This window comes from Fringilla coelebs (assembly GCF_963513975.1).
Source record: "Fringilla coelebs genome assembly, chromosome: 4".
Lineage (NCBI taxonomy): Eukaryota > Metazoa > Chordata > Aves > Passeriformes > Fringillidae > Fringilla > Fringilla coelebs.
In genome coordinates this window covers 2399464-2423137 of record NC_140032.1, presented here as the reverse complement: position 1 = coordinate 2423137, position 23674 = coordinate 2399464, and the positions used below count along the sequence as shown (strand labels likewise).

At 42.4% G+C, this 23674-nt stretch overlaps 1 protein-coding gene across 1 annotated transcript in view; it reads right to left on the bottom strand.

The window, feature by feature from the left end:
- Nucleotides 1-4847: 4847 nt before the first annotated feature.
- Nucleotides 4848-23674, bottom strand: part of DNAAF9 (dynein axonemal assembly factor 9) — a 70451-nt gene continuing 51624 nt past the window's right edge. The window contains exons 27-38 of the mRNA XM_084204927.1: nt 23411-23587; nt 21465-21590; nt 19450-19487; nt 14192-14327; nt 13759-13845; nt 12211-12317; nt 11497-11571; nt 10826-11028; nt 9193-9258; nt 8801-8894; nt 5159-7382; nt 4848-4879 (exon numbers count right to left, since the gene is read on the bottom strand). Of these exons, the coding sequence (XP_084061053.1) occupies nt 7270-7382; nt 8801-8894; nt 9193-9258; nt 10826-11028; nt 11497-11571; nt 12211-12317; nt 13759-13845; nt 14192-14327; nt 19450-19487; nt 21465-21590; nt 23411-23587 (1222 nt within the window). The 3' untranslated portion in view covers nt 4848-4879; nt 5159-7269. The remainder of the gene's footprint in view (nt 4880-5158; nt 7383-8800; nt 8895-9192; nt 9259-10825; nt 11029-11496; nt 11572-12210; nt 12318-13758; nt 13846-14191; nt 14328-19449; nt 19488-21464; nt 21591-23410; nt 23588-23674) is intronic.

Below are 23674 nucleotides of genomic sequence, written 5' to 3'. Positions count from 1 at the left end.
TGGATGGATACTGTTTATTGGTTCTTTCCATCACATCTGAGTTACAGGTGTAAAAGTCACACAAACTGCAGGTATAAACATGTAAAACAATACAAAAATAAATGGAAAGGTCATTTTATATTTACTGAATCAAGTTGTGTAATAAATACGAGAGGCAAAAAGCTTCAATCACACCATTCAGCTGAACTGAAGTTACAGTAGTGTTTGTAAATAACACGTTTTTCACTTAGACTTGCAAATATTAAAGCATTGAGAACTAGTATAAAAGTGAATTTTGGCACATTGTAAAGTGAGAAGTGTTACATCAGGATCTGGCTGTTGGGTAAAAATGAAGCAATTTCTCACTAGCTTTCTGAGGTACATTTTTAACAAGCTAAGATTAGATCAACCTTGTGGTTCTACCAACTCACAGTTCACAATTCACTATACTAGTCACAATTTTTTTTTTTTTCCCTTTTCAAGAATACCAAAGTATTCCAGAGCTTAAATCTGTGCAAATTCAGACAAGTTTCAATTAAAAAAGAACAATAATTAAAAAAAACAATTCCAACTTATTAGGGAACCCCGACGTGCAACTCAACTCCTCCCTGCAATCCGGTGTGTTAATTGCAAAGAGTAAAACTGGATTCATCCCAAATTGCACAGCTTCAAATTCAAATACTCCCAGATTGCAGAGCAGCTCGAGTTGCAAAGGTTCCCCTGCTAAGTTTGTCACATTTGAATCCTATAACTTCAGTAACTTCTGATCACACTCATTCTCGGTGAGGAGAAAGAAAAAAACACCACCACAAGCTGCTAACAAAGGTCAGCAAAGCGTGGAAACCCCTTGAGGACTCTTCAGCACTTCCCAAGCTCAGGAATGCCTGGACACAAATTTTTCCAAGTACAGTAAAAGAAAAGGAAAGGTGTAATGGCACTTTTGCTGTATCCAAACATCAGTGGGTTAGAAATGGTGCTTTTTTTTTTTTAATTATACAGTAGCAAAAATTGTTCAAACCTCGAGCTCTGTCCTCACCTTGACCTCCAAGGAGTGAGGACACCAAATCCCCTGGGCTGGGGATTCCATACAGTACAAACAGCTCTGACCAGAGTACAAAAGTTACACTCTTCTTAAAAATAAAAAATAAAATAAAATAAAATTCAAAAAGCGCTGCTGATCGTTAGAATCGACTCCCAAAAAATCAGCAACTGCTCTTCAACAGCAGCATCAGGCATTTCAGTCCTCAAAGAGTTTTCTTTTAAACAGTTTAACCATTTGTGCTAATATTTGTCACTAGGTTAAATTTTATAAGTCCTTTCACCAAAACCGTTATTTTCCTTTAAAAAAAAAGGGGGGTTGCAACCCCTGACATCCATTTATTGGGGAATAAATGGTGTCATCTGCAAGGCACTACAACATTTAAAGGATTCCATTGTCACAGTTTCACTATTTCGGTATTTTTATTTTTTCTTTTTTTTTTTTTTTTTTTTGTTCTGGTTGAAAGTCACAGTTCAAAAATAAAGGATAAAAATTGAGGTAATCAATTCCTTTCAATACCAAAATACATGAATTGAGCCAGTACCAGTCTGGTGAAAGGTCTTTGTAATACACAGCTATGACCATAGAGCACATGCAGCACAGGACAGGAGGGTTCTAGGCCTTTGTTCCGAGCTCTTCTGCTCCAGTTTTTAAGGAACAGCTCAATTTGCACACTCACAACCCAATTGTTTCCTTTTTATTTTTTTTTGTTCACAGGGCTTAGAATTCCAGCTGGATCAAGCCCCATCCATATTGATTTGAGAGCTGCACAAATTGGAGTTCTTAAAAAGAGTTCAGCAGAGCAAAAATCAGCTACAGCATCTTCATCTATGTTCAATCAATTGCACTTAAATCTATTCTGGATCCACTCACGAGTTGAGACAAAGCCTCCAGCACGTGCCTGCTGTCCCAACCACTGGAATTTCTTCCCACATCACATCCCACTACTCTAAAAATATGGCTTTGCAGGTGAGAGAGCTGGGACTGGAACAGCTGGGTTTACTCTGAGTTCGTTGGCAAAGCAATTCCGACTGGAGCTGCATTTCCTAACGCCCCTTTTTATTGCAGCGCCGCCTCCAGAATTTGGACATTCCTAAAAATTCTGGGCTGTGAAATCATTTCATGATTGAGCTGTAAACCCCTGGCAGACCCCCCCAAACCCACTGCTAGCTACCTTTGCTCTACAGGCACTACAGGATATTAAGACTAAAATTTAGCCATGCATAGATAAAACTCACGAGCTTTATCAGGATGCTCCACACTTGTGATCCAGGGAATACCCCAGGAAAGCCTAAAAACACAAACTAATTGCTGGCTTTTACTGGCCTCTAACAGGATACAAGTAGTTTTTATATAAAGTCTCGTGGTGTGCAAAAAAAAAAAACATTAAATATTAAAGTCTTCGATTCAGACAGCTTTTTAAATCTAGGAGGAAAGCAAGGAATGAAACCTTATCAATATTTCTATCCCAGCCTGCAGCACCTGGAATTCCACCTCTGCACTGTGCAACACTCACAGGACAGGCACCCAGCAATGAAGACCAAAACCACCTAAAATGTGTTTCAGGTCACTGAAATTTCACTGATTTCATATTCCAAAGGTAAAAAATACACCTCTTTAGCAAGGCATAAACTCTCATTTAGCCTCAGGTTTGATGGCAGGGGGTAAATCTCATTTTCCTGCCCCAGGATGAGGCTGTGCAGATACATTTGAAGTATTTTAAGTGTCCTGCAAGAGATTTTTCATTCCATTTTTTGCTGTATCACAAACATCTGGTCAGAAAGAAAAGCTGCAGTTGCAGTAAAAGATTGAGCTGTCCCTAAGGCAAAGGAATATGAAAATAAAAAATTCCTGCTGGGCTGCTCTCACCTAAATTCTGAACACATGCATGCTACAATAATCTGCTTATTCAAATAAACTCCAATAATTACCTGTAAGTAGCTGCTAAGGTACTTTATAATCCTTCAGGCAGGGATTTATAAAGCCTCCTTTAAAATGATACTGAATTAAGTCAGGACAGGCTGGCAGCATTCCTGTTCTACCATTTAGGAACTATAAAAATTCTGTTGCAAGTACTTAAAAAAGCTGATTTCTCACCACCACAGTGAAATGTTATGGCATGCAAACCCTTCTGGAAGCTCCACAAACAAGTTCCTGCCTCTTTCAAGTAACATCCCTTGCTATTTTTTACCTTTGGAAATCATTTCTCTTCATGCAAAGGAATTCTTTAGCTGAAGAATCTCCCCCTTGCCTTGCCTTGCCTTGTTTTTAGGACTGCAAGAGGAATCCTCCAGGGATAATCTAAGCAAGGTGCACATTGCAGCCAGCCAGGAAATATTTTCCAGAATCCCAATGAGAGCACTGGGAAGAAATTAAGATTTCTCCACTGATTTCACCCTGAAATGTATAAATAGCTTTTCTTTAAAATCAGAATTTTGAGTGCAGACTCAAACTGTGCTGAGCTTTGAGAGGGGCTGAGCCCTGGCAAGAATGGGGGTGGGGGTGTTCCCTCATCCCTCTCTTTGGGAACACCCTGACAGCTCTGGGATTAGGGACTTTTTTTGAGTTGTTCCCACTGTTTCCACAATTTTCCCTTTGGGATTGCTCTGACAGCTCTGGGACTAAGGACTCTGAAATGTGTTCCCCCATTTCTCACTTTGGGAACACACCAGAAGCTGTGGGATCAGGGACTCAGGTCTGAGTTTTCCCACTGTCTCCCCATTTCTTGCTTTGGGAACACCCTGACAACTCTGGAATTAGGGACTCTTCTGAGCTGCTCCCACTGTTTACACATTTTTCACTTTGGGAACACACCAACAGCTGTGGGATCAAGGACTCAGTTCTGATTTTCCCCACTGTTCCCCCATTTCTCGCTTTGGGAGCATCCCAACAACTGTGGGACTGGGTGCTCATATTCCCTCATTTCTCACTTTGGGAATGCTCTGACAACTCTGGAATTAGGGACTCAATTCTGAATTTTCCCACTGTTCCCCCATGTCTCGCTTTGGGAACACCCTGACAGCTCTGGAATTAGGGACTCAATTCTCAATTTTTCCCACTGTTCCCCCATTTCTCACTTGGGGAACACTGACAGTTCTGGGATTAGGGATTCTTCTGAGCTGTTCCCACTGTTTCCACATTTTTCATTTTGGGAATGCCCCAGCAGCTGTAGGATCAGGGACTCAGTTCTGAGTTTTCCCCACTGTCCCCCCATTTCTCACTTTGGGAACACACCAACAACTGTTAATTAGGGACTCCTCTGAGTTTTTCCCATTGTTCCCCCATTTCTCACTTGGGGAACATCCTGACAGCTCTGGCATTAGGTGCTCATCCAAGCTTCAACCATTCCCCAATTTCTCGCTTTGGGAATGCTCTGACAGCTCTGGGATAAGGGACTCAGCTCTGAACTTTTCCCACTGTTCCCCCATTTCTCGCTTTGGAAACATCCCAGCAGTTGCAGATTCAGGGATTCTAAATTTTTCCCATTTCTTGCTTTGGGAACACACCAACAGCTCTGGGATCAGGGACTCAATTCTGAATTTTTCCCATTGTTCCCCCATTTCTCGCTTTGGGAACATCCCAACAACTGTTAATTAGGGACTCTTTTGAGCTTTCCCCACTGTTCCCCCATTTCTCACTTTGGGAACATCCTAACAACTGTGGGATTAGGGACTCCAAGAAAGTGTTCCCCCATTTCTCACTTTGGGAACACCCCAACAGCTGCTGGTTAGGGACTCAGTTCTGAGCTGTTCCCACTGTTCCCCCATTTCTCGCTTTGGGAACTTCCCAACAGTTGCAGATTCAGGGATTCTAAATTTTTCCATTATTCTCCCATTTCTTGCTTTGGGAACACACCAACAGCTCTGGGATCAGGGACTCAATTCTGAATTTTTCCCATTGTTCCCCCATTTCTCGCTTTGGGAACACACCAACAGCTCTGGGATTGGATGCTCATCTGAGCTTTTCCCTCTGTTCCCCCATTTCTCACTTTGGGCATAATTAACAACTGTGGAATTAGGGACTCTGAGAAAGTGTTCCCCCATTTCTCACTCTGGGAACACCCCAACAGCTGCTGATTGGGGACCAAATTCTGAGTTTTCCCCACTGTTCCCCCATTTCTCACTTTGGGAACATCCCAACAACTGTTAATTAGGGACTCTTTTGAGTTTTCCCCACTGTTCCCCCATTTCTCACTTTGGGAACATCCTGACAGCTCTGGGATTAAGGATTCCTCTATTTTTCCCACTGTTCCCCCATCTGTTACTTTGGGAACATCCTCACAACTGTGGGATTAGGTGCTCATATTCCCCCATTTCTCACTTTGGGAATGCTCTGACAGCTCTGGGATTAGGGACTCAATACTGAGTTTTTCCCACTGCTCCCCCATTTCTCGCTTTAGGAACATCCCAAGAGCTGCAGATTCAGGGATTCTAAATTTTTCCATCATTCTCTCATTTCTTGCTTTGGGAACACACCAACAGCTCTGGGATCAGGGACTCAATTCTGAATTTTTCCCATTGTTCCCCCATTTCTTGCTTTGGGAACACACCAACAGCTGTGGGATTGGATGCTCCTATGAGCTTTTCCCTGTTCTCCCATTTCTCACTTTGGGCATACATTAACAACTGTGGGATTAGGGATTCTGAGAGTGTTCCCCCATTTCTCACTCTGGGAACACCCCAACAGCTGCTGGTTAGGGACCCAATTCTGAGTTTTCCCCACTGTTCCCCCATTTCTCGCTTTGGGAACATCCCAACAACTGTTAATTAGGGACTCTTTTGAGTTTTCCCCACTGTTCCCCCATTTCTCGCTTTGGGAACATCCCAACAGTTGCAGATTCAGGGATTCTAAATTTTTCCATTATTCTCCCATTTCTTGCTTTGGGAACACACCAACAACTCTGGGATCAGGGACTCAATTCTGAATTTTTCCCATTGTTCCCCCATTTCTCGCTTTGGGAACACACCAACAGCTGTGGGATTAGGGGCCCATCTGAGCTTTTCCCTCTGTTCCCCCATTTCTCACTTTGGGAACTCTCTGAAAGCTCTGGGATCAGGGACTCCATTCTGAGTTCTTCCCACTGCTCCCCCATTTCTCACTTGGGGAACACTGACAGCTCTGGGGTTAGGGATTCTTCTGAGTTGCTCCCCCTGTTTCCACATTTTTCACTTTGGGAATGCCCCAGCAGCTCTGGGATTAGGGACTCAGCTCTGAGTTTTTCCCATTGTTCCCCCATTTCTCGCTTTGGGAACATCCCAACAGCTGCAGAGTCAGAGATTCTAAGTTTCTGAATCATTCTCCCATTTCTTGCTTTGGGAACACACCAACAGCTCTGGGATCAGGGGCTCTTCAGAGTTATCCCCACTGTTCCCCCACTTCTCGCTTTGGGAACATCCCAACAGCTGCTGATTAGGGACTCAGTTCTGAGTTTTCCCCATTGTTCCTCAATTTTTTTCTTTGGGAACACACCAAGAGCTGTGGGATTAAGGATTTTTCTGACTTTTCCCCATTGTTCCCCCATTTCTCGCTTTGGGAACACCCCAAGAGCTGTGGGATTAGGGATTTTTCTGAGTTTTCCCCATTGTTCCCCCATTTCTTGCTTTGGGAACACCCCAAGAGCTCTGGGATTTGGGATTTTTCTGAGTTTTTCCCACTGTTCCCCCATTTCTCGCTTTGGGAACATCCCAGCAGCTGTGGCATTAGGGACTCTCTTACTTTTTTTAATTATTTCCCCATTTTTTGCTTCGGGAACACCCAATAACTTCTGGGACTGGGGACTCTTCCGAGTCTGTTCCCCCATTTCTGGCTTTGGGAACCCCAATCCCACATCCTGAACTCCCCCCTGAGCATTGCTGCTCCTGTGCAACGATGTCCAAGGGAGGCCCAGGGAGTGTTTGATATCTGCACCATGGCCCAATTCCACAATTACATTCTGACCTTTTTTAGGAAATAAATCCAGTTTTGCTTCTGTTCTCCTCCTCCTTCTTCTTCTTTTTCCCACGTTTCCACCACAAGCCAGAGATTCCAGGTGATGCTTTGTAGAGTCTGGAATTAAGGTGAAGTGGAAGCAATCCTGACAGTACAAACAGCTAAGCAGTTACCATGTTAAATGCCAACCTTAGGGGAACAATCCCTTAGTTTGGGAAGGAGTGCTGAAAACAGACATTTCACTCGATTTCTTGTGAGCCAGAAGGACAAAACAGCATTTTTGGTTCCTGACACAAGGACAGGAACACTCAGGATCCACGTGCTTAAATCTTCTGCTCAAAGAGGTCGTGGTACTCCTGCTCCTCCAGCTCCCTGTTGTACTTCTCAATTTCCCTGTTGGCTTCTTCCAAGTAATCATTCATGAACTGGTCCATTACTGGTTGGAAAGGTGAAGGAAGAACATTTGTGCAAGTGGGATTTAGTAGAAAAGAATATCCAGGTTTGAAGGAAGTGCCAGCTCTGGGACACTCAGTGGAAGTGGAAATTCAATATATTATTTTCTGGAAGTTGTACAGTCAGAGCTACCCCAACTCAGGGGATAAAGGAACTGCACAAGGGATATTTCCCAGCCAGGAGGAAGATCTCAGAACAGCAAAACCATACCAGGGTTAAATGGGATAGCAGGAAGAAATTCTTCCCTGGGAGGGTGGCGAGGCCCTGGCACAGGTTGCCCAAAGAGGTTTTGGACTCCCCATCCCTGGAAGGTGCTGGAATGAGATCAGCTTCAAGGTCCCTTCCAACCCAAACCATTCTGGGACTCTGGGAACACATTTCCAGCTGTTCTGCTGAAGCACAAGTCTAAAACTCAGCCTAAAACTCAAATCCCCAAAAAGGCTTAACCAGGCCTGCAGCTTTCCCTGCCAAACACCAAGGGGGAGGTGGAGTGAAGAATCCTGGAATGGTTTGGGGTGGAAGGGGTTTAAATTCCATCTCACCCACCTCCTGCCATGGGCAGGGACAACTCCCCCTATCCCAGGGTGCTCCAAGCCCCATCCAGCCTGGCCTTGGACACTCCCAGGGATGGGGCAGCAAGAATTTTCCAGTGAAGTTCAAGTTTGCTGTTGGGTTTTGTGTCCTGCAGACAGAATTCTGTTTGTTTCAAATTTTCAAGTTGTCCCACAGGGCACAGAAAATAATTCTGTTCTTATTCCAAGGCAGCATCACCTGGATTTTTACCAAGTTTGGAGAAGTCACTGTGAAAAGTAAACTGGGAATATAAAACCAATTTGGAAGCTGGTGACCAAAGACAAAAGCAAAAGGAATTGATGAAAATGAGAGAATCACAGAATCATTAATGATGGAAAAGCCCTCTGAGATCACCAAGTTCAGCTGTTAACCCAGCACTGCCATGGCCACCACTGCCCCAGGTCCCCAGGTGGTGACCAAGGACAAGAGGAACCTTGGCAAGGAATCCCAGGGTAAAACTAAGGCCAAAAATATGATTGTTTTCCCTTGAGTGTGTGCACACATGAAATTACATTCATTTGGAGGTTTTATCAGTCGTGCCCAGGCATTCAGTGCTATTACAGCACTATTTGGTTTGAAAAATGTTTCTTTGACAAGCTGTGGTCCATAAATTACTCCCTTGCATGAGCTCATGGGCAGTTTGGGGTTTGTTTTGTTGGTTCTATTCTGTTTCTGAGATCTTATCTCTCAAGAAAGGTTTTAAAACCAAGCTTTAGCTGGCAAGGAACTGGTTCTTTACCATATCTGCTTTGGCACTTAACATTTCAGAGCTGCACAGTTCATTGCCTCCCTAAAACCTTCCCCAAAACCCCCCATTTTAAAGGATACATGGATGATAATCCATTTTGTCACCAAAAAAATTCACAAATTGAGTCCCATTGTAAAAATAACCAGCTGGGAGTGGATCCAAGTGGCGTTTCACCTGCAGCAGGAAAAGAATTTAAATTAAACACCTGTAGGGACAGTCCTTACAAACCCAAATAGATAAAAGAAAATTAAAGGGCCATTCCAGCAAGCAAAGATGGCCAATTTTGCACCTTCCCCTGCTTTTCAGAGTGAATTTGGAGCTCTGAGATCAGATTTATACCTCAAATCCCTCCTGGACAGCTCCAAAAGTGCTGTCATAATTTAGTGCTCAGCATACTTGTTGTGGCAGGTGCTCTGGATATTCAAGGGAAATCAGCCAAAAGAAGGGTTTGTGAATTATTGCTCCTACTTACATGGATGTTTTTGATTTCCTGAAGGGTTAACATTCCTCTTGTTTTCAGGGCTTTCCTCTGAGGTTTCTGTGTAAAGAAGGAGATTCCAGTTATGTGACTACAGTGATAATGTGATACCACAGCTTAGTTGGTTAAAAAATAAATAAAAACAAAAACAAAAATCCAAACCACCACATAGAAGCATGTATTTCAAAAAATTCATTTCTAAAATTATTCAGTTCCATGAAGGTACTCACAACTATATTCTGAAAACAAAAGTAAAAATTCACTGATCTTACAGAAAACACTCAAAAATTTAAAATTCTGTGAGTATTTTAGACAAGACAATTTAAATACAGCTTTACTGTAAGAAAGCTGGCACAGGAACAGAAAAACAACTTAGTTTTGAGCCTGAGAAATTCTGTAATCCCTTTTTTTTCCTGCAGCATGTGGTAACTCTTAGAGCTATCTGAAACCCTCAATTAGCCATGACTGTACAAAAAGTGTTTATAGTCCTGAATTGCTCAAAGAGGAAACACTTCACACTTGAGATAAGCATTTAAGTTCCAAGTTTTCATAAAATTTAAGTAGTATTCCACAAAGAGCTTTCTTACATGGCAAAGCATTTGTCTCCATATTTTACCCCTGTGGTGAGTACAGAGCATGAGATAATCAGCACAGAAAATGGATTAATTCCCTGAATTAACACAGGGGAACAGAAGATGAGAACCTGAGCATCTCAGAAATTCCAAAACCTCAGAAATCTTGGAACTTTAGCAACTGCTCCAGCCACAGTCTGCAGGAAACTAATTTTTGGAGAGAGACACTGTGCAAATCCTAATCCATACAGAAGTAACATAGAGTATTTTTTTAACTTACAAATGTTCCACAAAGTTGCCCAGAGAAGCTGTGGCTGCCCCTGGATCCCTGGAAGTGTCCAAGGCCAGGTTGGGCAGGGTTTAGAACAATCTGGGATGGGGGAAGGTGTCCCTGCCCATGGCAGTGGGGTGGAACTGGATGGGATTTAAGGTCCCTTCCAACCATTGCAGGATTTTATGGATCTGTGATTCTGTCAATCAGCTGTGGCAATCCCTCTGTGCAAACTGTGCCTTCTGAGCTCCCTACAACAGCCACATTCCCTGCTCCCTGCTCCTCATTGCATGGATACATCAGCCATGCAGAAATACACTAATTAAAGATGACAAAATGAACGGGACTCTACCCTCCATTTCAGTGGATTACTTCCAAGGAGGTTTAATTTAGTGAATCAAAACAAATTTTCAGCTTTGCCAGCATTCAGGTACTGCAAGAAGATTTATTTCACAGCACACTTCAGCCCTTGGCAATCACAGCTCAGCTAAATCATCCTGTGTTTATCCTGGACATAATCCATTTGCTCAAGCATTCAAGAGCAAATCAATCCATGAATAAGCTGTAGCAAGCACTAAAACAATACAGAGATTACAACACACATTTGTAAACTCTTAGTCCCCTTCCTGAAATCCATTTGCACCCTAGAATGTCAATACCTTGGTAGAAGAAAAAAAAAAAGAGATTAATTAAGAAACCCAAATGTTTCACTGAGCCACTCAGATTTTTCCTTCGGTTGTTAAGAAATGCCAAGCACTGAACAAAAGGAAACCTGCCCACAAACCTGTTTTGCAGTTTCTCTGAGCCAATCTTTGATATCCTCTTCCTTCAGGGAGCAGCCAATGAACACAAGGAAATATTCCTGTTGACTGCTGCAGTCTCTGGGATCATTTCTGGAATCAGGAGGAGTTGGTCCCTCTGGAACAGGCACCAGGCTGAGGGAATTTGCTGCTGTGTTGTGACACACTTCAATGACTTTATCAGCATCTAACAAGGAGAAGACAGAAGGAAGGGCTTGATAATTGCTGATCTAATCTAACATCAACACAGTGAGACAATGGCAGGCAGGAAAGCTCTTCTCTCATCCAGGTTAATTCTGCCTCAGCATCAGCCCAGGACCCCTTCTCCTGAATCCTCCTGGCAGGAATGACCCTCTTAGGGTTGGGCTGAAGGGTCTGTAACAGACAGCTCTTACCCTCTGATCTTTCAGAACCAAACTCAAAATTACAGTCCTGGGAACTGTCTTTATCTGAAATGTCTTTAAACCCAGGAATTTTATGTCCTCTTTGGCTGAGAAGGCAGCTACAGCACCGACAGAAATTTCATATAAAGCATTGTTAAAGTAAACTCAGGTATAGAATGAAGCTGTGCAGACAGAATCCAGGACAGAATTACTTTTTTAAACACCCACAAGGTGCAGTGTGATCACAACACCTCAGAGCAATTTGCCCTTACCTGAAAACTTCACTTTGCCCATGATGTGATAAATGTTTCCAGAAAAAGGACTTGGCTTGAGCAACGACTTAATTGCTGTTTGAAACAGAAGATAAACAGATTATCTCAACTAATTCTTCTTCTCCTTGGTGGAGCTTCTGGTAAAACCTGTGCAACTGATCCCTAATCCACATCCCACTGCTTCCAAAGGAAAAGCTGCCATGTGCCTTGGAGTCCCACATTCATTTTCTCATTCTTTGCCATGGATTTGGTGTGTGTGGGAGGTAAAATCCTCCTCCTTAACACTACTTGGCTAAGCAGAGAAGGAGAGGTTTGGTAATGTATCTACTCTAGAGCTGAGCTTGTTTTCTAGGAGCTACAGAGAATTATTTGGCATAAAAAGTAGAAGCTGATGGTCACTTATAAAACTGTATTTCAACACTACCAAATACAATGAGACATAAAATAAAAAAGCAAACACAGGAAGTTGTCTCAGTCCTAGAAACCAAAAATTCAATTAGGTTTTCATCTGAATAAAAATCATGGGACAATTTTCCAGAGCTGACACTAAGGAACAGAATTTACTGTACTTTTAGGAAGGAAAGCTGAGTTTTCAATTAAAAGTTAACTTCAGCAGTGATTAAATAATTGTGTTACGTCAGTGCCTTCCTTCCCCTCCATCCCTCAGCATCCCAAACTTGGATTTCAATCAAGTCAGGCAAAGTTCATTGGTACCTTTGCATTTGGTGACAAATCTGGTTTTCTCCAGAGGGCGGCTGAACCACACACAGATCTGAACCATGGGAGGGAACACGGGCCCAGCCCCATATCTGCCCTCATACCTGCAGACACAAACAAACACCTTCAACAGACAGAAATCACAGCAGCTTCTGCTTCTCATCAGCAAAAAACAGCTGTTCTTTCACCACAGATGAGCCTTGCTCAGAGGAAGGAAAACACAGAGATTTCTTTTCCATCAGAATGTGCTTTCAATAGCATTTGGTTGGTCAAAGCACTCAGGGCTCCTTTTCACGGAGTCATGAAATGGTTTGAGTCAGAATGGACCTTAAAAATCATCTCATTGCCACCCCTGCCATGGGCAGGGACACTTTCCACTGTCCCAGGGTGCTCCAAGCTGGCCTTGGACACTTCCAGGGATCCAGGGGCAGCCACAGCTTCTCTGGGCACCTGTGCCAGGGCTCAGCACCCTCACAGGGAAGAATTTTCCCTAACATCTTATCTAAATCTCTCTTCTTTTAGTTTAAAACCCTTCTCCCTTGTCCTGTCACCATCTACCCATGTAAAAAGTCATTCTATTCCTTTTTTATGAGCCCTCTTTAGGTACTGCAAGGCTGCAAAAAGATCTCCCTGGATGCTTTTGATGCTCTTCCTGCTGCTTTCCTTCTCTTCCACACTACCCAGATCCAATTCTTGCATACTGTCATCAAATAGATTAACAGCTGTCCAAAAGTTTGAAATATTTTCTTTTCCTGCTCTCTCTCTTTGGCTCCATGCAATCCACAAGCAGCTCTGATGATATTAATTCAATATCCTCACCCCAAGCCTTGTGCTTCACTCCAGTAGCTTTACTTGGCTACTTGCATCCAATTCAGAACCAAACTTATTAATAAAGAGATCCAGAGGGCTGCAAGGTATGATAAATAAATGTTTCCAGCACAGAGCCTGCTCAGCCAGGAGTCACAATGGCTGAGAGCTGCAAATTTCTGCCAAAAAGGTGCAGCAGAAAAAATTGCAACAAGATGTGTGAAGAGCCCTGAGGCAGGAGAAATCTCCCTCGGTGTTCAGTGGGAATTTGGTGCCACGTGGGTTTGTGGCTGAGCTGTGCCAGGGCTGTCACTGAGGTTCCTGGCTTTTGTGAATAATTGCTCTGCTAATGGCCAGACTGACAGAGCAAGTTCATTCCAGTAATGCTGAATAGCTGTCAGGATGAAATTACTCCAGTCATTATTGACCTCACCCATCCCAATCCTTCCCAGTTTATTCCCACAGGGTTCTTGTCTATTCTTCTGGAAAGCAACAGTAATCTTGCCATTGATTGAAATAGTGGCCAGAAAGGAGCTTTTTCCCCCCATAAAAGGGCAGCAATCTTGTATCCACTAAGAATAATCATCAGCTCTCTTAAAAATGATTTACAAAGCTGCTGCCTGTTCCAAGTGAGTAGTCTTAGGGAAAAAAAAAATATATAAATGAAGTTAGTGAAACATTTTAATCTTCAAGTTAATTAGAAAAATAGTTTTAATGCTTCTCAGTCTAGATACTTGCCAGCCAGGGTACATTAAATATCGAGCTCTCATCATCTGAGGACTTGAAAAACTGCTTTCTGAGAGAATTAGTTCAATATCCTCATTCCTGTAAAGAGATAAAAATGAAGATTTTTAATTTTCTAAGTTAAATAAAATGGCCACTATCTACTTACATAAAACATCATGTGCTAGTGACAGTAAAATTAAGAGCACTTTTCCTTTAGTATGGCAGTAACAGCACCATAAATCACACTCTGCAAACAAAACACATTTCCTAATCCCTGTATTTATATGCCCATAAAAGTAAAGGGAAAATCCCTTTTGCACGAGAAGCAATTAAGAAAAAATCTGCATTTCCTTCCTATAAATCACCAGAGCAAAAACATGAGAACAGAAGTTTCTGAATGCTGCTGGCCCACGTGCCAAAAGCAATAAATCCTGATGGAAGTTACCTTGTTACAATCCCATTTTCTGCCAGGATGAAGGAAACTGCAGGATTTGCTGCTCTGATCAGGCTCTGCAGCTGCACCAGCAGTGGGTGCCTCTGCTCTGTGGCATGACTTGTGAAAACCACGTTGCTCACCAGTCCTGTGGAAGGAAATCAGGGGATATTTTACACAGCTCAGGCATGTAAGCAGTGACTAATAAACCATTCACTGATATTCCAACCATTCTTCTCTTATTTTCCTTCCCTCTCACTGCATTCTTTCATTAAAGACAAATAAAATCCACTACAACGAAAAAACCAAGCAGAGAATCTTTCATCTAACAGAATCAATTTAGACTCAATCCACAGACTCAATTAATTAAAATAACAAATCCATACAAGAATCAATCTGAGCAGGACTAGTTTAACAAAAAATGAACACTAAGGTGTAAAATCTCTTGGTGAATTCAGTGTGCAGGAAGAGACTGAACAGCTAAAAATCAGTATTTTGGACACTCAGTTGCCACAAGAGAAGGGTTGAGGGTTATTTTTTGTCTTTAAAGACTCCAAAAGGTTATTCAGACAGCAAGACTGAACCCATGAGGCATCAAAAAGACACCAGAAAACCAAGCAGTTCATTTCAGTTCTAGGATCCCTGCTTTCCAATGAGACATGATTTGACTTTCAGCCCAGTTCCTCAAAGAAACTTCAGTGTCAACACTGGTGCCTCCCCAGGATGTCTGTATTGTCCTGAAAGGGAGGGATGGAGAGGAAATGGAAAGGAAACAGCCTCAAGCTGTGCCAGGGGAGGTTGAGATGAGATATTAGGAATATTTCTTCATGGAAAGGGTTGTCCAGCCCTGCCCAGGGCAGTGGTGGAGCCCCCATCCCTGGAAGGGTTCAAAGAACGTGGATGTGGCTCCTGACAGGGGTAATGGGGAGTGGTGCTGGGTTGATCATTGCATTTGATGATCTTAGAGGTCTTTTCCAACCTAAGCAATTCTGTAATTTTACAAAAACTGTTATTTCTTTGCTCAAGATGTGCAGCCCTGCTCTGACACTTTCCTGTGACTACAAGTAGAGTGGAAGGAAGAATAGAAAATCTCCAATATCCAGGAACAACTGAGCCAAGATGCATTTCCTCTGCCTCCAACTATTCAAAGCAAAGATGAAACAACTGATCACACCAATTCCTGCTCTTTACACAAGTCTTAAATCACATTAATCCATGCAAAGGCTGCTTTACACACAAATTCCTGCACCAAACATTTCTGGGGCACTTCCACTGCACCACAAACTCTCAGTCACTGCTCTTTGCATCACTGACCCTTCCAAGCCAGAACTTCATTAACAGCACAGATCTCCATCACTGCATTTCTTTTTTAACCTTGCAAAGAAGTTTCCACTCCAACTTCAGCAACAGCCATGTCTTCTCCAATACATACTTGCTCTTGGAGGAGGGGGAGGAGGGAAGGAGAGCAGCAAGCACCCTTTGAAATTTAAGCCATGTGCAGGCTTGGAATGATATCAGGTGTGGGGATATTAATCATGAAATTAGGATAAAAATATGAATGAGATAATTATACCATGAATAAGATAGTAATTCTACCCCTGGACTATTCCAGACCAGGTTGGATGGGGCTTGGAGCAGCCTGGGATGGTAGAAGGTGGAAGGGGGTTGGAATGAGATGAGTTTTGAGGTCCCTTCCAAGCCAGACCATTCTGGGATTCCTGAATCACCCACCACCACCCTGTGGCTGTGCCACAGAGCTGCCACTGAGTCCCTGTGACAACTGGCAGCACCATGCCTGGGAGAGGATCCATAACTGCCAAGGATTAAGCTGGAAAAGCTCTAAATTAAAAAATAAAAAAAAAGGTTCAGGGAAAATCAAACCTAGCAAATGACACAGCTCTGCAGCTCATCTCCTCTCAGCACCCTGCTCCTCCTCCATCAGTCCCTGCTCTGGGTGTGCCTGGCCTCTGTCTCTCCTGACTGGAACTCCCACAGCACCCTGGAAGCAGGAGAAGCCTGCTCAGAGCCCTGGCTCTGCTCACACCCAGCAGAAATCCTGGAGGTGTTGGGGTCACAGGCACCAGTTCATGACCCTGGATTGATGCACAGGGAGTGGGATCCAAAGGAAAACAACTTCCTGAGAACTGGAAGGTGCCTCCAAGGCTTCAGTAATGAACAAATTTAACCTCTTCTATTTAAACTGCCACTGCCATCTCTGTTTCTAAGAGATGCATTTTGAAGACCACCCAGTTTTGTTTAAATCTTTATTTATACACTCCTCTAAAGAAAAGAACCCTTGCAGCCTGGGGAATAGCATGTTCAATGGAAGCAGGAAAGGAACAGGAGGGATGGATTAAAAATACATATGCTGTATGAAAATAATGGCTCCTCTTTGCTCCCAAACTTACAATGGGAATATTTAACAATGGTGAGGTCTTAATTTGTGTTCTACATGAAATTGTTTCACAAGGGATGCCAGGGTGCCCTTGGACTAGGAAGGTATCATCTTACAGCTTCTGTGCAAGAAAGAAAGAAAGGACAGAAAGACAAAAAAAAAAAATAAAGAGAGACAAAAGGGAATTATAGCACACAGATGGTGGCAGGAATTTTTGGGGATATTTAAGAATTTAAGGAAGTATGCACAGGATACTCCTGTTGGTCATTCTGCTCAAGGCTTTGTCAGTTCTCCCCAGTCCCCATCTGCCTCTGTCAGGCTTGGGGCTCTCCAAACAGAAATTCTGGAAAATGTCACACTGATAACATGCCCAGAAACCTCTGTGATACACAGAAAGGCACCAAAGGGCAAACCCAACTCACTCCCCACACTTGGAAGAAGGAAAAATCACAGATCCAAAGTTGCATTAATTCCTCCTTGCCTAAGGCTGCACTTGGCTTTTCTTACACCCACAAAGTTCTGCTTTCAGATCTCTCCAAAGCCCAATACAGCACTCTTAGAGCTCTAAATACTGAGAATTTTAGACTTCCTGCACTGACAGACCCAAGAAAACACTACATCTGACCTGAAGCTATAAAGAAAGCTTCCAAAATTCTTTAATAACAATAAAATTACAAGTGTATCATTTAGTTAAAAGCATATAATATCACAAAGTGAAACACTAAGAGTTTAGGGTTTTAAAATATAGTAATATATATAAAACAAAATAAAGGTTTTAGAACAAAAGCTAGTCCTTCTTCTTCATAAGTTTCAGTGGCATTTTGTAATCAGACAGAAAAGTCTGCATTGTGGACTTAAAGGAATTCATTATTAAGTTACAGTAAAAACAATTTAAGTATTATTTCTTAATTAGATAGTTTAACCTTAAAAAACTTGTAACAAATACAAGGTATCTTACAATTAGTAAGATACTAAATACAAAACTCACTACTTATAAAACTGTAATATAAATTTTAAAAATAAACATTCAAAACTAAACAGAAAGTATCATCTCAAGTACCTTCAATCCCAAGTTCAATTAAAAAAAAAATCCAAAAACCAACACAGCACAGTCCTGGCCCTTTGGTGACACAGCAAAACAAACAATATTGGGGTGCACAACATTCCAAAAATACCAATTATTATCTCTGTGCAAATGTCTCATTAAATCTTGCTGTTGTTGCACCAGAAATGAACTCCCAGGTGTGTGAAACCACAATGAATTCTCTCTCAATTGTTCCCAGAGCAGCTGCAGCTGCCCCTGGATCCCTGGCAGTGCCAAGGCCAGGTTGCATGGATTTGGATTCACCTGGGACAGGGGAAGGTGTCCCTGCCATGGCAGGAGGTGTCACTAAATGCTCTTTAAGGTCCCTTCAACCCAAACCAGTCTGTGATTCTTTGAATTATGTAGATGTGAATTCTCTACTACTACACACAAAGCACAATTCTGCATCTGTCTGGAAAGTTGAAGTGTGCCACATCACGCTTCAAAGCATCCTTTTCCTCCTGAACCTTTTACACAAAAATTACCCCTATTTTTGGGAAACAATTTCTTTCCACAAAGGGACCTCTCAGCCATCTGATGTCACATTCTGTATCACAGAACTGGATGACAACACTTTGCAATGTGCAGAAATTATTCCCTGCCACAAGAACATTCCTCTAACCTCCAGTATTTGTAATTCTTGCAGCATTTTGACTGCAAGAAAATCAGCTACTCTTGTCCTGGGCATTTTGCAGTTTCTCCTTCAACAATGACCAATTCTCACCCAATCTGTACAAATTCACTTTAAGAAAAACAAAGCTTTGAGTATTTGTTTTATTTATTCTTTCATAAAACAATTTGCACCTTTAACTTCTCTGTAGTTATTAATAATTCTTCATATTCTTAACATTCTCCTGCTCTCTTCAATTTTACCATTGCTGTACACATAATAATTTTCCAATTTAGAGCACCAACACTTTTCTCCAAATAAAATATTGATTTATATAACAGCACCCACTTTCTGTCCAGCTTGTTCACAACTTCATTCTTTAAAGTTCTCTTCACACATGAAAAAGAGGTGGCAGCACTCTGGCAGCCAAGCAGAGCAATCAGAGTTTAAGCAACCACAAGAAGAGCACAGAGTCCTACTCTGATTTTCCAACAACTGCATTTAAATATGAAGACAAAATAAACCCAAAAATAAACCCAAAAATAAATAAACCCAACCTGGCCTTGAACACTTGGGCCAGGGATTTGAGGGCATTTATGCCAAGTCCTGCTTTAATTCCCAAGCCTGACAAGGAGGACAGTGCAGCCAGTGACAGATTTCAGGACCCTCCAGGCCACACCAAGAGGAACAAGGTCATTTTGGGGAACAAGGTCACCTCTCATTTTTCCCTTTTTAATAGAGCAGAAATGAAAGGAAAGCTCTATTTCCTCACACATCCCCAAAGGAGGGTGGAACTCCAATCCAACCCATTTCACTCCCAGTTACAACAGTTCAGTGTGAGCAGTTTAATGAATGTTTCATTCATAATTTTATGAAACCCATCCTGCACATGAGGACTTCAAAATGGATCACACTCCAGAATTTTTTCATTTTCTGCCTAAGTTTGACAGAGATTGTCTGTTCTTACCTCCAAGAGTTTATCATGACTCTTTGGCTACATGTACTAATAGCACAAAATAATAAATACAGGTATTTATTTGGCCACATGGCTCAGGAATTTGTAATTCTTGCATCATTTTGACTGCAAGAAAATCAGCTACTCTTGTCCTGGGCATTTTGCAGTTTCTCCTTCAACAATGACCAATTCTGTAGAGCTCAAAGCCAGGAAAAGTGACACATACCTTGTGAACACTGGTCCAAGAACTTGGGAAAAAGAAGCCTAAAAAACCAAAAAGTTCACATATCAAGAATGGATATTATTATTTAAGTAAAACATTTACATTCACTTGGATGCTGACAGAGTCTCACAAACCAAACCATTTTCATGCTTCTTTTCCTCAATCCATGAAACTGCAACATCCTCACAGGTTATGTCTTTCAGGACTTTTCCCCCAAAAATCAGTTTTGTAGATGGTTTTAATTCTCCAACAGATTTAAGAGCTAATTCCCACTGTGTAATTTCTTCTGTACTCTAAGAAATAGAAGCAGAACTCTAAGAATTGAAGCAGAAAAGCTTCAATGTTATTTCAATTCTTATTTAAACAATAGGAATTTAAAGTTTGCCCTAAAGAATTGTGCCTTTCAAAGAGTGAGAACTTTCCATAGAAAGCCTGGATGTACAGAATGCCAATTTCTGCTGCTGTGTCAGACAAGTGACAATTCTTTTCAGGAGCTTTATCATGGACACAAAACCTCAAGAAGAGCATTTTACCTGTTCCCTTCAACTCCCTCTCCCCTGCCCTGGTCTGCTCATTAAAAATGCTGAAAAGCTTCATGCCATGCCCATGGAAGAGCTGGATCTCTACAGTGATGAACTCTGAGGCAGGAAATGGGTTTGATTTTCTTGAGTGCAACTTTCAAGCCAGACATGAAATCCACTCTGTTCCATTCTCCCAGTGAAATCACCAAAGCTCCCCAACTTCAAGGTTTGTTTGCCATTGGCACTGTGTGGCTACTTGGGAAATTCTTATCAGAACAAACTCCAAAGCAAAATAGAAATAATCTCCAGCACAGGCTGAGCCTCTGCCTTCAATTGCTTCTGCACTTGAGGAGAAAAACAGTGTGAAAGGACTGCAGGCTGCTGCTGCTAAACTCTACACAGTACCATGACTAGTAACACGTTAGTAAGTTAAAAATAAAACAGAAATGGAACTTGTCTTTCCTAGAATTATGGAAAGAACAAGTTTAAACAGCACTCCAGCATCAATTCACCAATTTTTTAATGTAGTCTTTAAATATTTGTTTGGTATCTTTGTCACAGAGACAAGAAGAAGCAGCAAGGTAAAGTCTATTTATTGACTACTGCAAAGCACAAGCAGCACCTTGGTTAGTGTTTAAGAACAGCCAGGAAATGTCAGGAATGCACTTTTAGAAACTGCTTGGGCAGTTCTCCTCTATGCTGTGATGCACAGTTTGATCACAAACAGAAGCAGTGCTACCAACTCCAAAAACTCTAACTGCTGGAACTTACTTTTATCAAATCAGCTGCAAGGGACAATTAAAAAATTGGAGTGTTACAATTTTACAGGTAGGTCTGAGAAACGATTCCCATGTTTGTTGAAGTCTGGAGCACACACATTTACTATGAAACCAAATTATTTCCAAAGGTCAGTGACTTGGCTCTGTGACCATTTCCTCCCCACCCTGGCTCTGCAGTAACCCAGGATATCAGATTTTAACACTTGCAATGCTTTGGCTTCCGTGCTTTGTCATTCCCTTCCCCGTTTCAGGGATTGTTTCCCTTCAATTCCATATTTGAAACCTGTAAATTCTTTTTAAACATCCAAAAGTATGGGCAGAATCAATAACCCACGAGATGCACATCTCCATTTTTAATCTGACTTACTACAAGACTGCAAGAAAGAGAATTATTCAAAGGACAAATGACTGTCCAAATGTTACAAAGCCCTTAACCAGAGGATTTGTATTTAAATAATCTTTGTTTATTCTTCTAGGAGCTGAACTTCTATTGGAGCTGAACTTCTATTGATATTCTATATAATTATAAACTCAGTGGAAACCAAGTGCTGTCCTGATAAACCAAACAGCACTTCCAAGTTCCTCCAAGATGGATTATTAAGCAATTTTAATGGGATTTAAGTGGCTTTTAACCATCACAAATCACTAATTATTATAAAAGTGATACCAAAAATTGACATATTTGCTGTTAAACTTGTAAGAATATTTGAAAGCACACCTGTGTTCCATGTAGCAGCTCAGAGGCTCCACACAGGTGTTGACTGTTCCAATGATGAAAGAAGATTTCACATCTGGGTCAGGGTGAGTCTGCAGAGCTTGCACAACATCAATAACATCAGTGTACCTGCAAGAATCCAAAATGAAAAATGGGTTCAGAGACCCAGAACAGTTCCCTACTCAGGAAGAAACTGATGGCTTGGAGGAAAGCTGGATTTCCAAAAGAGCTACCAAAAGAGATGGAAAGCAGCTCAGAGTTTGGCTTAATCCAAACAAATTAAGCAAATCCAGCAAATAAACTGACTGGAAGTTACATTAAAAATAAATTATTAACAATCCAGAGAAAAACAGTGTAAACTTTGCACTGCACAATTGGCAGCTTGCAGAAAGCACAGAAAGCACAATATAACACAAACATTTTATGCCTAATGCCAAGCAAATTAAACCAAATTTGAGTTAAAAAATGAATAAAAGCCCCTCTCAGCTATCAGCATCCCAATTTCAACATGTTTCTACCATTAATGAATCCATTTTTCATCAGGACTTCCACCACTGTTGTATTTTATCTCTGTATCACATCAAGGCTTAGGTGAACCTGAGTTTTCATTTCAGGTGTTGATTTCTCAGCCAGTTACAAACTTTGATCTACAAACTTTTATTCAGTTATCAGCTGAATGGGATATTTAGAGAACTCCAGCTACTCTAAAGCTGTCTACACCAACACCCAACTATCCATAAAGAATGGAAAACTTCCAATTATCTGTTCCTCAAGCCAGTGCTGCTACCAGAGCATCACTTATTTTGCCCATCAATGGATTTAACACCATCCCTACTAATTATACAAAAAAAATAAATCAATCTGGCTCCAACATGGAAAAAAATGATGGTTTTTAACACTATCAGAATGGGCCATAATGAAGAAAATGCTGAGCTCCATTGTATATCCTCAGTGAGAAGGATGAACTGGAAATCACTGCACCAGGTCAGGGTAGTGCCTCCCTCACACTGGTTTGTGTCACCTTCCAATGACTCAGAAGATGATCCTGGTTCTCAAATGCTACATTGGAGATGGAAATGTCAAACACAGGTAGGTGGCTCAGTCTTCACCTTTATCCCACAAGGAAAATGGCATTTATCCAAAACACATCACTAAGTCCTCCTCTGCTATCACCTGCTCTGTCAGGCAACAAGATTTTTGACAGTCTGATCTCTGCTGGCAGTTCTGGAGTCAGAATCACAGAACAGTTTGGGTTGGAAAGGACCTTTAAAGGTCACCTTAGTTCAACCTCCTGTAACAACCAGGGACATCTTTCACTACCCCAGGCTGCTCCAGCCTGGCCTTGGGCACTTCCAGGGATGCAGGGGCAGCCACAGCTGCTCTGGGCACCCTGTGCCAGGGCTCAGCACCTTCACAGATAGGGATTCCCTCCCAATACCCCACCCAAATCTCCCCTTTTTCAATCTGAAGCCATTCCCTGGCTCCTGTCCCTCTGTCCCCTGTCCCCAGTCCCTCTCCAGCTCTCCTGGAGCTCCTTTAGGCCCTGCAAGAGGCTCTGAGCTCTGCCTGGAGCCTTGTGGGCATTCCCAGCTCTCCAATCCTGGTTCCAGAGCAGAGGGGCTGCAGCCCTGGAGCAGCTCTGTGGCCTCCTCTGGGCTCTCTCCAGCAGCTCCAGCTCCTCCTGCTGCTGGGACCTGAGAGCTGGGGCAGCTCTGCAGGTGAGATCTCACCTGAGCAGGGCACAGGGGCAGAATCCCCCCATCCCTGCTGCCCAAACTGAGGGATCAGCCCAGCACAGGGGGTGCACCCAGAACATGGAAGGAAAGCTAAGCACACCTTTTTTTACAGGAGCAACAAAACCAACAGGGACAGAAAAGCTGAGTTTGGTCCGTAAATAAACCAGAACTGCCTTATTCTACACAACAGTTCTAAAAGTTTGGATTCTTTACCCTTGCAGCACCACCAGGAGCCTGTTTCTCTTCCCATTGGGTTTCCCAGTGCTCTTCAGGGTGGGGGGATGGACCCCAAGGTTCTGCTGGGCCTCCAGGAGCCCGGCCAGGAAGCGCTGGAAGTGGGAGGCACTGAAACACTGCGGGCTGTCCATGGTCTGCCGATACACAATCCACCTGGGGCACACAGGGAGCAAGGCAGGTCAGGAGCTGGCACACAACAGCTCTGCATCCTCCCTGCTGTCCTAGAGTGCAAGGCAAGAT